Source organism: Mustela lutreola, chromosome 9 (genome assembly GCF_030435805.1).
Source record: "Mustela lutreola isolate mMusLut2 chromosome 9, mMusLut2.pri, whole genome shotgun sequence".
NCBI classification, from domain to species: Eukaryota; Metazoa; Chordata; class Mammalia; order Carnivora; family Mustelidae; genus Mustela; species Mustela lutreola.
The window spans coordinates 28,061,934-28,079,791 of NC_081298.1; the positions used below are offsets into that span (position 1 = coordinate 28,061,934).

The 17,858-nt window shown below is 38.7% G+C and overlaps 1 protein-coding gene across 4 annotated transcripts in view; it reads right to left on the reverse strand.

Annotated features, from left to right (window-relative positions):
• Positions 1-17,858, reverse strand: part of LOC131807934 (signal-regulatory protein beta-1-like) — a 111,132-nt gene that overhangs the window by 71,792 nt on the left and 21,482 nt on the right. The window contains exon 5 of one of the 4 annotated variants that reach the window (XM_059133720.1): positions 17,245-17,857. The exons of 1 other annotated variant lie outside the window; for it this stretch is intronic. In XM_059133720.1, coding sequence (XP_058989703.1) covers positions 17,856-17,857 — 2 coding nt within the window. In that variant the 3' untranslated portion in view covers positions 17,245-17,855. Of the gene's footprint in view, positions 1-17,244; position 17,858 lie in introns of those variants that run through there. 2 more of the 4 variants (XM_059133716.1, XR_009344621.1) reach the window with 2 other exon arrangements.

Here is a 17,858-nt window from a genome sequence, read left to right on the forward strand (position 1 = left end):
CAGTGATCTGCTTCTGGATTGTGAAACAGACATCAGGCAGGGAGGCCTCACATGGTAAGAGGGGCCACTTCTTATATTTTGGTTTTTTAAATTTTTAATTATAATCATGTTTTGTTAGTCACCATATAGTACATCATTAGTTTTTGATGTACTGTTCCATGATTCATCGTTTGCGTATAACACCCAGAGCCCCATGCAATCCGTGCCCTCCTTAATAAGCATCAGTGGGCTCACCCATCCCCCCACTCCCCACCCCTTACAACCCTTTGTTTGTTTCCTGGAGTCCAAATCTCTCATTGGTGGTATCCTGCTCTGATCCCTTCCCCCAACTTATTTTCCCTCCTGTTACTAATGTCCTCCATGCTATTCCTTATGTTCCACAAATAAGTGAAAGCATATGATAGTTGACTTTCTCTGACTTATTTAACTCAGTATAATCTCCACATCCACCCATGTTGATGCAAAAGTTGGGTATTCATGCTTTCTGATGGCTGAGTAATATTCCATTGTATGTATGAATCACATTTCCTTTATCCATTCATCTGTTGAAGGGCATCTTGGTTCTTTCCACAGTGTGGCTATTGTGGATATTGCTGCTATGAACACTGGGGTGCCTGTGGCCTTTCTTTTCATTACATCTGTATCTTTGAGGTAAATGCCCAGTAGGGCAACTGCTGGGCTGTAGGGTAGCTCTAATTTTCTACTTTTTGAGGAACCACCACACTGTCTTCCACAAGGGCTGTACCAACTTGTGTTCCCATAAACAGTGTGAGATGGTTGCCCTTTCTCCACAACCACTCTAGCATTTGTTGTTTCTTCTCTTGTCAGTTTTTGCCATTCTAACTGGTCTAAGGTGATATCTCAATATGGTTTTAATTTTAATTTTCCTGATGGCTAATGATGATGATCATTTTTTCATGTGTCTATTAGACATTTGTATGTCTTCTTTGGAGAAGTGTCTGTTCACATCTTGTGCCCATTTTTTGACTTATTTGTTCTCTGGAAGTTGAGTTTGAGAAGTTTTTTTTTTTTTTTTTAAGATTTTATTTATTTATTTGACAGACAGAGATCACAAGTAGGCAGAGAGGCAGGCAGAGAGAGAGAAGGAAGCAGGCTCCCCGCTGAGCAGAGAGCCCGATGTGGGACTCGATCCCAGGACCCTGAGATCATGACCTGAGCTGAAGGCAGCGGCCCAACCCACTGAGCCACCCAGGCGCCTGAGAAGTTCTTTATAGATCTTGGATACCAGCCCTTTATCTATAGTGTCATTTGCAAATATCTTCTCCAATTCCGTGGGTTGTCTCTTTGTTTGTTGTTGACTGTTACCTTTGCTGTGCAGAAGTTTTTATTTTGATGAAGTCCTAAAAGTTCATTTTCCTCTGTTTCCCTTGCCTTTGGAGACATGTCTTAAAAGAAGTGGCTGTGGCCAATGTCAAAGAGGTTACTGCCTATGCCCTCCTCTAGAATTTTGATGGTATCCTGTCTCACATTGAGGTCTTTCATCCATTAGATTTTAAGCTAAAGACCATAGTTAGAGATACAGAAGGACACTATATCATTATTAAAGGGTCTATCCAAAAAGGGGATCTGACGATTGTAAATATCTATGGTCCCAGCATGGGAACAATCAACTATAAAAGGCAACTGCTAACCAAAATAAAGAAACATATTGATAATAAAACATTAATACAGGAGATCTCAACACTCCACTCTCAGTAATAGACAGATCCATCTAAGCAGAAAATCAACAAAGAAACAAGAGTTTTGAATAACACACTGGAACAGATGGACTTCATAGATACATACAGAACATTCCACCCTAAACCAATGGAATACTCATTCTTCTCAGTGCACATGGAACTTTCTACAGAATAGACCAGATTCTGGGTCACAAATTAGGTCTCAACCAATACCAAAAGACTGAGATTATTGCCTGCAATGTCTCAGACCACGGGGCTTTGCAACTGGAACTCAATCACAAGAAAAAATTTGGAAGAAATTCTTCTTATGTTTCAGAGAGAGTGGACAGGTCCAGCAGAAATGATGATTCCTGCCCACCTGGGGCTGTTTTCTGCACTGGGCTCCTCCCCCACATCTTGAGGTCTTCTTGGTGATTCTCTACTTGGGAGCCCCAGGCCAAGAAGGATCAGCAGTTGGGGACTGTGTCCCATCTCCTGAGCTCTGGACATCTGGGGGTGGTTGGCTTGTGGCCTCATTCTGCACCAGCTTCCAATAAGAGTTACTGAGCTGGAGAAAGAAATGGGTTCATGAGGGCCCAGGAAATTTGGGGGTCAAATGAGGTCAGCTCCAGAAACGACTCCTTATTCCAACCCTTTATTGATGGAATAGTAAACTTAGCCCAAATGCACAGTTCAGTGAGGACTTCATAATCTGTATTTGCTTAGGGTATGTGGTTGGTTCAGTTGGTGAAGCGAGCAACTCTTGATATTGGGGTTGTGAGTTTGGGTCCCAAGTTCACTGTAGAGATTACTTTAAAAAAAATCGTTAAAAACAAGTTGTATGTGCTTGCCTCCAACGAAAAACATCTTTTTTCCCTCTTTCAGGAGAGGAAGTGGGTTATATGTTCCAGAGATTACTCTCCCAGGCATTTATCTGAGCATAATGAAGGCCATAGCTTCACATAGTCTCTGTGTGAATGTTTATAGCAGCTTTTTTCATAATGGAAAAAAATTGGAATCATGCAAAAATATCCAGTGATAAGTGAACAGTTGAACAAACTGTGGTGTATTCCTACCAGGAAATATTACACAGCAATAAAAAGGAATAACTTATTTACATGTGCACAGCTTGTGAGATTCCAAAGGCATTATGTGGAGTGAACAAGATCACTCTTAAAATGTCCATACTGTGGGACTCCACTTCCACAATATTCTTGAAGTTATAGAAAACATATTGGCATGTGCCAGAGGTTTGGGTGGTGGGGCTCAATGTCATAAGAGAGGCTAGCACAAGGGTGAGCTCTGGGGCCATGGTATTGTTCTGTACCCTGAATATGGTGTTGGTTACCCAAAACACACATGAGCAGATCAACACACACAAAAGCTTGGAATGTTACACGGTTGAGACACTTGATATAATAAGCACTGGGTGTCATATGTTACTGATGAATCACTAAATTCTACCCCTGAAACTAACACTACACTATATGTAAACTAACTCTGATTTACATAAAATCTTGAAGGAAAAAAGGATTAAGTATAAAACAAAATGTCATTGCCATTATAATGTGGACACTAATTATGACATTATATAAATTTAAAATATGAAGGGGGTAGGGTAGAAATATGCACATGTAGTGTTGTTTCCATAGTAACAGAGCATTGCATCCCCATCATCCATCTTCCCACTGGGAACACAGTTAATAATTCCCATGGGTGAGAAGTCAAGAAGAGAAAATATATGCATGCTCTATGAGATCTGGTTATAGAATCTGGAAGAATCAGTTAAAAATTATCAATTAAAGGAGTGGAAAATGGTTGCCTCTGGGAGGTGGAAAATAGTGGGAGGTCGGGAGACTCCAGTTTTCACACATAGAAAGTATAGAACTATTTGCCTGTTGAAGCATGTGCATGTGTAACTTTAATGAAGGTAAAAACTAACCTAGGTGAGATGATTGATGTTGTAAGAGTTACACAGAAGGGAATGTCCGTACAGTAGTCTGAGTGTGATAAACCTGATGGATAGAAGATCAATGTTCAAAACTCAATTACATTCTCATACAGAAGTCACAAACCCGTAATAATATATTTTTAAAAATTTCTTTTTATTTATTTTCAACATAACAGTATTCATTATTTTTGCACCACACCCAGTGCTCCATGCAATCCATTCCATCTCCAATACCCACCACCTGGTTCCCCCAACCTCCCACCCCACCGCCACTTCAAACACCTCAGATTGTTTTTCAGAGTCCATAGTCTCCCATGGTTCACCTCCCCTTCCAATTTCCCCCAACTCCCTTCTCCTCTCTAACTCCCCTTGTCCTCTATGCTATTTGTCATGCTCCACAAATAAGTGAGACCATATGATAATTTTAAAGATTCTGTACACCAGAAAGTATTAAAGATAGCTCTATGGATTGCATGGAACACTGGGTGTGGTGCAAAAGCAATGAATACTGTTACGCTGAAAAGAAATAAAAAAAAAATAGACAGCTCTAAGTAAGGATGCAAAAGCACATCATGGGACTAAAAAAAAAAAACAAACACAAAAACAAAAAAACAAAAAGCCCTGTAAACTAGTGAGCTGAAAGTCATCAGAGAAAATCTAAAACACCTCATGTCCGTGAGCGGCAAAACTCAGTGTCAGAAAGATGTCAATTTGCACACATGGATATACAAAGTGAAATCAATCAAATCATAATTTTAAGAGGGTTTTTAATGAAACTTGACAAAGTGATTCTAACTTGCATCTGGGCCAAGGAGAGCCATAGCAGTTCTGAACAAGATGAGGTGGGAAGTTTTGCCCAAAAGAGGTATTGAAACATATAAAGCTGTTCTAATTGGGACAGAGCAGTTTTTAAATACACACAAACACACGTGTGTGTGTGTGTGTGTGTGTGTATATATATATATATATATATATATATATATATATATAGTATCAGCAAAACTCTAATTGATGTAAATATATGTTCTTCAGTGGAGCTCTGATGAAATCTTTTTTATGCACATAAAAATGTGATTGTCCATCTTCTTGCTGCTTTGTTGTTACAGTTCTTTAAATATCCTCTCAGCCATTGCAAACTTCTTTTTAGAGGGCCGGACAGTAAATGCCTTATGGCTGCTGCCCTTCAGGTCTGGGCTGCAATCACTTCTCTCTGACACCTCAGCCTGAAAGAAGCCATCGATTATAAACTTGATTAGTACAAACAGGCAGTTGTCCCCAATCCAAGTCCTTCATTAGATTTCACGTGACAATTATTTTGTCCCAGTCAATAACCTTCCTTTTCTTTTTATTAACAGTATCTTTTGAAGAATAAAAGTCTTAAAGCTCATGAAGTCAAATGGATCAATGTTTTCCTTTATTGATTGTGTTTCCCCATCTTATCTATAAACTGTCTGCTAACCCAAGACCAAAAAGATTGAGTTTTGTGCCTCCCCCACAGTTTTTTCTAGAAGCTTTATAACTTCATATTTTGTATTTAGGTGTGATCCATCTGATCATTGTTCATAGTATTTTTGGTGTGTTGTTCACTAATATTGTTATTAGGTAATATTATTTTAGGAAGGAGATTATGCTGAGTGAAATAAGTCAGAGTAGGTCAATATACCTTCACTTATTTGTGGAACATAAGGAATAGCATGGAGGACATTAAGAGAAGGAAGGGAAAAATGAAGGGGGCAGAGAATCAGAGGGCGAGAGAACTATGGACTCTGGGAAACAAACTGAGGGTTATAGAAGGGAGGAGGGTAGGGGGACAAGTGAGCCCAGTGATGGGTATTAAGGGGGGCACAGATTGCATGGAGCACTGGGTGTTATATGCAAACAATGAATCATGGAATACTACATCAAAAACTAATGATGTACTGTATGGTGACTATCATAACACAATAAAAAAGGACAATATTAAATTTTGTGTGTAAAGAAATAGTTAAGATACTTCTCTTTCTTTCTTTCTTTCTTTCTTTCTTTCTTTTTTGAACATACAAGTATCTAATTGATTTATGGCCATTTGTTGAAAAGATGGTGAATTGTTTTGGAATCTTTGTCAAAAAATCACTTGGCCAGGGCAGAGAAGTAGCAGGCTTAGATGACACCAGGTAGCAGGAGATCAGCTAGATGGTTTATCAAACCATTCCGAACACCTACAATTCCAACAAGAGATCGAAGGGAAGAAGAGCAGCAATTCTAGAAACAGAAAATCGACCACTTTCTGAAAGGTAGGACCTGAGGAGAAGTGAATCCAAAGAGGGAAGATAGACCACAGGGAAGGGTCTGGCTCCTGGCCCGCAGTGGAGCAATGGAGCACAAAATCAGAACTTTTAGGTCTGCTCCACTGAGGGACATTGCTCCAGAGGCTAAGCTGGGGTCAAGCCAACACAGGGACTATGTGTTCTCAGTTCCTGCAGGGTCACAGAAGGATCACAGGTGTCTGAGTTTCACAGAGCTCACAGGTATTAGAGCAGGAAAGCTGGCTACAGAGACAGAGCTGAAGAGTAAGCTCTCAACTTGGGGTTACCTTAACTGTGATCCGTGGCACAGTCAGGCCACTGCTCTGTGAGCAGAGACCCCCACAATATCAGGGGAGATCCCCCTGGAAGAGTTCAGGAATGATGGGTTTGGAGACTCCAGGTAGGGCTGTGTGCCGGAAACAGTGATGCTTGGTCACAGGCTGGGTGAGCTCAGAGCGCAGATGGAGGCCAGGGAGATGGAAGTGATTGAGTGCTTTTCTCCGAGGGCACACTGAGGGATGGGGCCCTGAGATCTTGGCTCCTCTGGACCGGAGATTGGAAGGCCACCATTTTCATTCACTTCCTCCAGAGCTCTATGAAAAGCATTCAGGGAACAAAAGCTCCTGAAAGTGAACCCTAACGGATTATTTAGCCCAGCCCTTATTAAGGGTGGTGCAATTCTGTCTCAGGCAAAGACACTTGAGAATCACTACAACAGGCCTCTCCCCCAGAAGATCAGCAAGAAATCCAGCCATGACCAAATTCACTTACCAAGGAGAACAGTGGAATTCCAGAGGAGGAGAAAGCAAAGTATGGAATTCATGGCTTTCTCCCCATGATTCTTTAGTCTTGCAAAGTTAATTAAAATTTTTTAATTTTATTTTTTCTTATGCAAATTTTTCTTTTACTCTTTCCTCTTCTAACGTTTTTAAACTAGTTTATCTTAACAATACATTTCATAAAAAAATCTTTTTGAACCTTCATTATTAGAGTCATATTTTATCCTTCATTGTATCTAACTTTGTTTTTTGTATACACATAGGGTTTTTTGTTCTAAAAAATTCTGGGATAAAACTTCTTCTAATAGATCAAAATATATCTTAAATCTAGGACAGAGCTTTGTTCTAGTCTCCAGCCTGAGCAAATTCCCTCCACTTTCTTTTTCTTTATTCTTCCAACCAACTTATATTATCAACTCCTCTCAGAAATTTTAAAAAAATTTTTTCATCTTTATAGTCATATTCCATCCTTTCATCGTGTTTACCCTTATTTTCTGTGAATGTGTGTGTGTGTATGTATGTGTGTGTGTGTGTGTGTGTATGTATATATATATATATATATATATATATATATATATATATAATTCTTTAAAATTTAGGGAGGTAGTTTCTTCTAAGGGACCAAAATACTCCCAAAGTTAAGTGGGTGTCTCAGTTTTATTCACCAGTCTCATCCATATATATATATATATATATATTTAATATTTTTTCTTTTCTTAATTTTTTTCCCCTAAACTTCTGTTTACCCTCTTTCTTCCCCCCATAATTTGAGGTCTCTTCTGATTTGGTTAAAGCACATTTTCCTGAATTCTTTGCTACACTTTTAGTATTTTATTTGCTCCTTCATAAATTCTTATCTGGATAAAATGACAAGGCAGAAAAACTTACCACACAAAAAAGAGACAGTACCTAAGACTAGGGACCTAATCAATATGGATATTGGTAATATGTCAGATCTAGAGTTCAGAATGATTACTCTCAATGTGCTAGCTGGGCTCAGAGAAGGCATAGAAGATATTAGAGAAACCCTGTCTGGAGACATAAAGCCCCTTCTAGAAAGAAAAAAAAAATGAACTAAAATCTAACCAAGTTGCAATCAAAAAAGCTATTAATGAGGCACAAAAAAAATGAAGGCTCTTACTGCTAGGATAAATGAGGCAGAAGAGAGAATGAGTGATATAGAAGACCAAATGACAGAGATTAAAGAAGTTGAGCAAAAGAGAGACAAACAATTACTGGACCAAAGGGGAGAGTTCGAGAGATAAGTGATACTATAAGATGAAACAACATTAGAATAATTGGGATTCCAGAAGAAGAAGATAGAGGGGATCAGAAAGTATATTGGAGAGAATTATTGTAGGGAAATTCCCTAATATGGCAAAGGGAACAAGCATCAAAATCCAGAAGGCGTAGAGAACCCCCCGCAAATCAAGAAGAAAAGGTCCACGCCCCATCATCTAATAGTAAAATTTACAAGTCTTAGTGATGAAGAGAAAATCCTGAAAGCAGCCTGGGACAAGAAGTCTATAACATACAATGGTAAAAATATTAGTTTGCAGAAGACTTATCCAGAGACTGGCAGGCCAGAAAGAACTGGCATGATATATTCAGACACTAAATGAAAAAAACATGCAACCAAGAATACTATATTCAGCTAGGCTATCATTGAAAATAGAAGGAGAGATAAAAAGCTTCCAGGACAGAAAAAAACTAAAAGAATTTGTAAACACCCAAAGAGCTTTACAAGAAATATTGAAACATCAAATATTGGACATCAAAAGACAGCTGGAGTGACAATCCTTATATCAGATCGGTTAGATTTTAAGCCAATGACTAGACTAAGAGATGAGGAAGGACACTATATCATACTCCAAGGGTCTGTCCAACAAGAAGCTCTAACAATTTTATTTTATTTTTTGTTTTGCATTGCTTTATTTTTTTATTGCTTCTTTTTATTTTCTTGTCATTGCTTTTTTCTTTTTTTTTAATTTAATTTTTCAGTGTAGCAAATTTCATTGTTTGTGCACAACACCTAGTGCTCCATGCAACATATGCCCTCCATAATACCCACCACCAGGCTCCCCCAACCTCCCACTCCCCTCCCTTTCAAAACCCTTGATTGTTTTTCAGAGTCCATAGTCTCTCATGGTTCATCTCCTCCTCCAATTTACCTCAACTCCCTTCTGCTCTCCATCTCCCCATGTCCTCTGCGTTATTTCTTATGCTCCACAAATAAGTGAAACCATATAATAATTGACTCTCTCTGCTTGCCTTATATCACTCAGCATAATCTCTTCCAGTCCCGTCCATGTTGCTACAAAAGTTGGGTATTCATTCTTTCTGATGGAGGCATAATACTCCATAGTGTATATAGACCACATCTTCCTTATCTATTTTTCCATTGAAGGGCATCTTGGTTCTTTCCACAGTTTGGTGACCGTGGCCATTGCTGCTATAAACATTGGGGTACAGATGGCCCTTCTTTTCATGACATCTGTATCTTTGGGGTAAATAGCCAGTAGTGCAATTTCAGGGTCATAGGGAAGCTCTATTTTTAATTTCTTCAGGAATTTCCACACTGTTCTCTCAAGTGGGTGCACCAATCAGAGAGGTTACTGCCTATGTCCTCCTCTAGGATTCTGATGGATTCCTGTCTCACGTTGAGTTTACTTTGTGTACAGTGTAAGAGAATGGTAAAGTTTCATTCTTCTACATATAGCTGTCCAATTTTCCCAGCACCATTTATTAAAGAGACTCCCTTTTTTCCACTGTATACTTTTTTCCTGCGTTGTCAAAGGTTATTTGACCATAGAGTTGAGGGTCCATATCTGGGCTCTCTACTCTGTTCCACTGGTCTTTGTGTCTGTTTTTATGCCAGTATGAGATTGAAGCAGTGATCAAAAACCTCCCAAAAAACAAGAGCCCAGAACCAGATGGATTCCCTGGAAAATTCTACCAAACTTTCAAAGAAGAAATAACACTTTTTCTCCTGAAGCTGTTTCAAAAAATTGAAGCAAACTGAGGGTTGCTGGGGGGAGGGGGTTTGGGAGAAGGGGGTAGGATTATGGACATTGGGGAGGGTATGTGCTTTGGTGAGTGCTGCGAAGTGTGTAAAACTGGTGATTCACAGACCTGTACCCCTGGGGATAAAAATATATGTTTATAAAAAATAAAAAATTAAAAAAAAAAAGCCACGTAACTTGGGTCTGCGGTCATGCCCTATAAAACCAGCCTGTGAGATCAGGACGGGGTTTCCCTCTTCGGAGGTGGCCCTGACCGGTCAGTCTGACTTCTGATGCCTGGCATAAAAATAAAGCTTTGACTTACTTTCAAAAAAAAAAAATTGAAGCAGAAGGAAAACTTCCAGGCTCTTTTTATGAAGCCAGCATTACCCTGATCCTCAAATCAGGCAAAGACCCTACCAAAAAGGAGAATTTCAGACCAATATCACTGGTGAATATGGATGCAAAGATTCTCAACAAGATCCTAGCAAACAGGATCCAACAACACATTAAAAAGATTACCCACCATGGCCAGGTGGGATTCATCCCTGGGTAACAAGGATGGTTCAACATTCTCAAATAAATCAATGTGATAGAACAAATCAATAAGAGAAGAGAGAAGAACCACATGGTCCTCTCAATTAATGCAGAAAAAGCATTTGACAAAAGCCAGCATCCATTCCTGATTAAAACGCTTCACAGTATAGGGGTAGAGGGAACATTCCTGAACTTCATAAAATCTATCTATGAAAGACCCACAGAAAATATTATCTTCAGTAGGAAAAAGCTCACAGCCTTCCCATTGAGATCAGGAACACGACAAGGATGCCCAGTCTCACCACTCTTGTTCAAAATAGTGTTAGAAGTCCTAGCAACAGCAATCAGACAACAAAGAGAAATAAAAGGTATCTAATTGGAAATGAAGAAGTCAAACTCTCTCTCTTTGCAGATGACATGATACTTCATATGGAAACCCAAAAGACTCCATCCCCAAACTACTAGAATTCATGCAGCAATTCAGTAATGTGCCAGGATACAAAGTCAATGTATAGAAATCACTTGCTTTCTTATACACTAACAATGAAAACACAGAAAGGGAAATTAGAGAATTGATTCATTTACTATAGCATCAAGAACCATACGTTAACTGGGAATAAACCTAACCAAAAAGGTAAAGGAACTGTGCTTGAGGAACTACAGAACACTCATGAAAGCAACCAAAGAAGACACAAAAAGATGGAAGACCATTCCATGCTCTTGGATTGGAAGAATAAACATTGTTAAAAAGTCTATACTGTATCAAAAACTTTTGTAGCAACATGGACGGGACTGGAAGAGATTATGCTGAGTGAAATAAGTCAAGCAGAGAGAGTCAATTATCATATGGTTTCACTTATTTGTGGAGCATAACAAATAGCATGGAGGACATGGGGAGTTAGAGAGGAGAAGGGAGTTGGGGTAAATTGGAAGGGGAGGTGAACCATCAGAGACTATGGACGCTGAAAAACAATCTCAGGGTTTTGAAGGGGCAGGGGGTGGGAGGTCGGGGTACCAGGTGGTGGGTATTATAGAGGGCACGGATTGAATAGAGCACTGGGTGTGGTGCAAAAATAATGAATACTGTTATGCTGAAAATAAAAAATAAATTTAAAAAAACCACAATGGTTCAAAATATGTGGGACACAACAAAAGCAGTCCTGAGAGGAAAATATATAGCGGTACAAGCCTTTTTCAAGAAACAAGAAAGGTCTCAGGTACACAACCTAACCCTACACTTAAAGGAGCTGGAGAAAGAACAAGAAAGAAACCCTAAACCTAGCAGGAGAAGAGAAATCATAAAGATCAGAGCAGAAATCAATAAAATAGAAACCAAAAAAACGATAGAACAAATCAACGAAACTAGGAGCTGGTTCTCTGAAAGAATTAATAAGATTGATAACCCCCTTGCCAGACTTATCAAAAAGAAAAGAGAAAGGACCCAAATAAATAAAATCATGAACGAGAGAGGAGAGATCACAACTAACACCAAAGAAATACAGACCATCATAAGAACATACTATGAGCAACTCTACGCCAACAAATTTGACAATCTGGAAGAAATGGATGCATTCCTAGAGACATATAAACTACCACAATGGAACCAGGAAGAATAGAAAGCCTGAACAGGCCATAACCAGTAAGGAGATTGAAACAGTCATCAAAAATCTCCCAACAAACAAGAGCCCAGGGCCAGACGGCTTCCCGGGGGAGTTCTACCAAACATTTAAAGACGAACTAATTCCTATTCTCCTGAAACTGTTCCAAAAAATAGAAATAGAAGAAAACTCATTTTATGAGGCCTGCATCACCTTGATCCAAAACCAGACAAGGATCCCAACAAAAAAGAGAACTACAGACCAATATCCGTGATGAACACAGATGCGAAAATTCTCACCAAAATACCAGCCAATAGGATTCAACAGTACATTAAAATGATTATTCACCACGACCAAGTGGGATTTATTCCAGGGCTGCAAGGTTGGTTCAACATCCACAAATCAATCAATGTGATACAACACATCAATAAAAGAAAGAACAAGAACCATATGATACTCTCAATAGATGCTGAAAAAGCATTTGACAAAGTACAACATCCCTTCCTGATCAAAACTCTTCAAAGTGTAGGGATAGAGGGCACATACCTCAATATCATCAAAGCCATCTATGAAAAACCCACCACAAATATCATTATCAATGGAGAAAAACTGAAAGCTTTTCTGCTAAGGTCAGGAACACGGCAGGGATGTCCATTATCACCACTGCTATTCAACATAGTACTAGAAGTCCTAGCCTCAGCAATCAGACAACAAAAGGAAATTAAAGGCATCCAAATTGGCAAAGAAGAAGTCAAATTATCACTCTTTGTAGATGATATGATACTATATGTGGAAAACCCAAAAGACTCCACTCCAAAACTGCTAGAACTTATACAGGAATTCAGGATATAAAATCAATGCACAGAAATCAGTTGCATTTCTCTACACCAACAACAAGACAGAAGAAAGAGAAATTAAGGAGTCAATCCCATTTACAATTGCACCCAAAACCATAAGATACCTAGGAATAAACCTAACCAAAGAAGCAAAGAATCTATACTCAGAAAGCTATAAAGTACTCATGAAAGAAATTGAAGATGACACAAAGAGATGGAAAAATCCTCCATGCTCATGGATTGGAAGAACATATATTGTGAAAATGTCTATATTACCTAAAGCAATCTACACATTTAATGCACTCCCTATTGAAATCCCATCCATTTTTTTTCCCAAAGAAATGGAACAAATAATCCTAAAATTTATATGGAACCAGAAAAGACCTTGAATAGCCAGAGGAATATTGAAAAAGAAAGACAAAGTTGGTGGCATCTCAATTCCAGACTTTAAGCGCTATTACAAAGCTGTCATCATCAAGACAGTATGGTACTGGCACAAAAACAGACACATAGATCAATGGAACAGAATAGAGAGTCCAGAAAGTGACCCTCAATTTTATGGTCAACTAATCTTCGTTCGACAAAGCAGGAAAGAATGTCCAGTGGAAAAAAGACAGTCTCGTCAACAAACGGTGATGGGAAAATCAGACAGCCACATGCAGAAAAATGAAACCGAGCCATTTCCTTACACCACACACGAAAATAGACTCCAAATGGATGAAGAACTTTGATGTGAGTAAGGAATCCATCAAAATCCTTGAGGAGAACACAGGCAGCAACCTCTTCGACCTCAGCCACAGCAACTTCTTCCTAGGAACATCACCAAAGGCAAGGGAAGCAGGGGCAAAAATGAACTATTGGAATTTCATCAAGATCAAAAGCTTTTGCACAGCAAAGGAAGCAGTTCACAAAACCAAAAGACAACTGACAGAATGGGGGAGGATATTTGCAAACAAAATATCTGATAAAGGGCTAGTATCTAAACTCTATAAAGAGCTTAGCAAACTCAACACCCAAAGAACAAATAATCCAACCAAGAAATGGGCAGAGGACATGAACAGACATTTCTGCAAAGAAGACATCCAGATGGCCAACAGACACATGAAAAAGTGCTCCACATCACTTGGCATCAGGGAAATACAAATCAAAACCACCTCACACCAGTGAGAATGGCTACAATTAACAAGTCAGGAAATGACAGATACTGGCAAGGATGTGGAGAAAGGGGAACCCTCCTACACTATTGGTGGGAATGTAAGCTGGTGCAACCACTCTGGAAAACAGCATAGAGGTTCCTCAAAAAGTTGAAAATAGAGCTACCCTACGATCCAGCAATTGCACTACTGGGTATTTACCCTAAAGACACAAATGTAGTGATCAGAAGGGGCATGTGCACCCAAATGTTTATAGCAGCAAGGTCCACAATAGCCAAACTATGGAAAGAACCTAGATGTCCATCAACAGATGAATGGATAAAGAAGATGTAGTGTATATAATATATATATAGTATATATATATATATAGTATATATATATATATATTATATATATATATATATATATATACATATACATATAATGGAATACTATGCATCCATGAAAAGAAATGAAATCTTGCCATTTGCAACAACGTGGATGGAAGTAGGGGGTACTATCCTTAGCGAAGTAAGTCAATCAGAGAAAGAGAATTATCATGTGATCTCCTTCATATGAGGAAGTTGAGAAGCAACTTGGGGGGTTGGAGGGTAGAAGAAAAATGAAAGAAGATGAGACCAGGAGGGAGACAAACCATAAGAGACCCTTAATTTTACAAAACAAACTGAGGGTTCCCAGGGGGACAGGAGTAGGGAGAGGGTGGTGGGGTTATGGACATTGGGAAAGGTGTGTATTATGAAGTGGAATAACCTGGTGATTCACAGACCTGTACCCCCAGTGCTAATAATATATTATATGATTTTTTTGTTAATAAAAAATAAAAAATTATTTAAAAAACCACTTGGTCAAATACATATTATCCATGGGTCTTTTTCTTTTTCCATACAAAGGCAAGTTTTATTTTTAGAATATTTTTTAAAGTGTTTATTATTAAAGTTGTCATACAGTGCTGTATGTTTCAAATGCACAACACAGTAATTTGAAAATTCTATGCATTAGGCAATGTTCACCATAGTAAGTGTAATCACCCTCTGTCACCGCACTGTGTTATTCAAGAACTGTTATTCCCCTGGGCTGTTCTCACATCCCCATGACTTATACGGTGAGGAAGTTTTTTTTTTTTAATATTTTTTTTACTACATTATGTTAGTCACCATATAGTACATCATTCATTTTTGATGTAGTGTACCATGATCCATTGTTTGCCTTTAACAAACAAAATGCCACATGCAATCCATGACCTCCTTAATACCTATCACTGGGTAACCCATCCCCTCATCTGCCTCTCCTCAGTTTGATTCCCAGAGTCCATAGTCTCTCATTGTTTGTCTCCCCCTCTGATTCTCCACCTCCTTCATTTTCCCCTTCCTTCCCTTAATGTCCTCCATGCTATTCCTTATGTTCCACAAATAAGTGAAAGCATATGATAATTGTCTTTCTCTGTCTGACTTATTTCGCTTAGCATAAGCTCTTCCAGTTCCATCCCTGTTGATGCAAAAGTTCGGCATTCATCTTTTCTGATGGCTGAGTAATTTTCCATTGTATATACGGACTACATCTTCTTTACCCATTCGTCTGTTGAATGGCATCTTGGCTCCTTCCACAGTTTGCCAGGATTCTTAACAAGATCCTAGCTAATACAGTTCAACAGTACATTAAAAGGATTATCCATCACCACCAGGTGGGATTTGTCCCTGGGAGGCAAGGGTGGTTCAACATCTGCAAATCAATCAATGTGACAGAACACAGAAGTAAGAGAAGAGACAAAAACCACATAGTCCTCTCAATTGATGCAGAAAAAGCATTTGACAAAATACAGCATCCTTTCCTGATTAAAACCTTCAGAATATAGGGATAGAGGAAACATTCTTCAATTATATAAAAATCATCTATTTAAAGCCTATAGTGAATATCATTCTCAATGGGAAAAGCTGAGAACCTTTCCCTTAAGATCAGGAACAGGACAAGATGCCAACTTTCACTACTATTGTTCAACATAGTACTGAAAGTCCTAACAATAGCAATCACTCCATGGTCAAATAATGTTCAACAAAGCAAGAAAAAATATCCAATGGAAAAAAGATACTCTCTTCTAATAAATGGTGCTGGGAAAATTGCACAGCCATATATAGAAGAATGAAACTCAGTCATTCTCTTAACAGCATCAACGATAAACTCTAAAAGGATGAAAGACCACAATATGAGACAGGAATCCATCAAAATCCTAGAGGCGAACAGAGGCAGTCACTTCTTCAACATCAGCCACAGCAACTTCTTTCAAGACACGTCTCCAAAGGCAAGGGAAACAAGAGCAAAAATAAACTTTTAGGACTTCATCAAGATGAAAAGTTTCTGCACAGCAAAGGAAACAACAAAAAAAGAGACAACCTGCGGAATGGGAGAAGATATTTGTAAATGACACTACAGATAAAGGGCTAGTATCCAAGATCTATAAAGAACTTCTCAAACTCAACCCCCAGAGAACAAATAACCAAGTCAAAAAATGGGCAGAAGACATGAACAGACACTTCTCCAAAGAAGACATACAAATGGCTAACAGACAGATAAAAAAAATGTTCATCATCATTAGGCACAGGGGGAAGCTCAAATCAAAACCTCATTGAGATATTGCCTTACATCAGTTAAAATGGCAAAACTGACAAGATAAGAAACAACAAATTCTAGAGTGGTTGAGGAGAAAGGGGAACCCTCTTACACTGTTGGTGGGAATCCAAATTGGAGCAACCACTTTGGAAAACATTATGGAGCTTCCTCAAAAAGGTGAAAATAGAGCTACCCTATGACCCAGCAATTGCACTACTTGGTATTTACCCCGAAGAAACAGAGTAAAAAGAAGGGCCATATGCACTCCAATGTTCAAGGCAGGGAACTTTTGACGGAGATAGAGAAGTAGTTCAATAGCAATAAGACCTTCAAAAAGAATCACACATTTATGGAGTAGTCAGCTCTATGGCAAAGGCAGCTGTCTAATCAGTAAGTTCTGGACACTTTATCTCAATGGGAGAAAAAAAAATAACATTCCTACCATCTCTAACACACACAAGCACAGAGCTCAGAAGAATAAAGCTAGATCAAAGATAAACAGAAAGAGCAAAACTTCATAAAAAATTGAATCCTTTTTTTATATTACAAAAGCTCCCAAAGGATACTAAAACTGTTGCTGCATGGGCCACAGCAGAGGAGCAGGAGGGACGCTCCCATGTGAGCCCATGGACACACAGAGAGAAATATTTCTTGCAAAGTTGTATTACCCAAAGAGCAGACAGAGCTTTCATACCATCCTGAGAAGAATTTCTAAGTTGTAGCATATTCTTATAAGAGAGCTACACAGTCATGGAAAATTGACAAAATGGAGCTATGTACAGCAACATGAAAATCCCACAAACTGTGTTGAGCATAAAAGAATAGAAGTTCCAGAATACTGTATATATATATAACAGCATTTATATAAAATTTGAAACATGCAAAGTAATACTACATATTGCTTAAGTACCTATAGTATGTTATAAAATAAAATCTAATTTGAGAATAATAAACAGCAAATTTAGAGTGGGGTTTTTAGAAGAAACAGAGGATTACAATGGCAAAATGTTAATATTTTGCAAAATTTGGGCACATTCTATGTGGCAGGCCCTCTCAAGAGGAGATTGATGGTGGAAAAAAAAAAAAAAAAAAAAGAACCCTACTCACTACAACCCAGCCCCTCTGCCTGAGTTATGAACTCTAACACATCCACAATATTCTGTGCCATTAGTTAAAGCCTTCCAGTCCTTCGTCAGCTCCATTAGTAAAGTTTAGTATTACTTTTGTTACTTACTCTGAAAGTAAGTCCTATGAAACTTGGCCTATGAAACAGCATATGGGGGCACTCTCTGAATTTTGGAGCTGAAAGCTTTGACCTTCATCCCATCTTCACATCTTGGACCCACACCCAGGATTCAAGTGACATCACAAAAAAGACTTCAAACTCCAGGGCACTGCAGGATTCATGACAGCTGGAAGTCTCTGAGATCTCC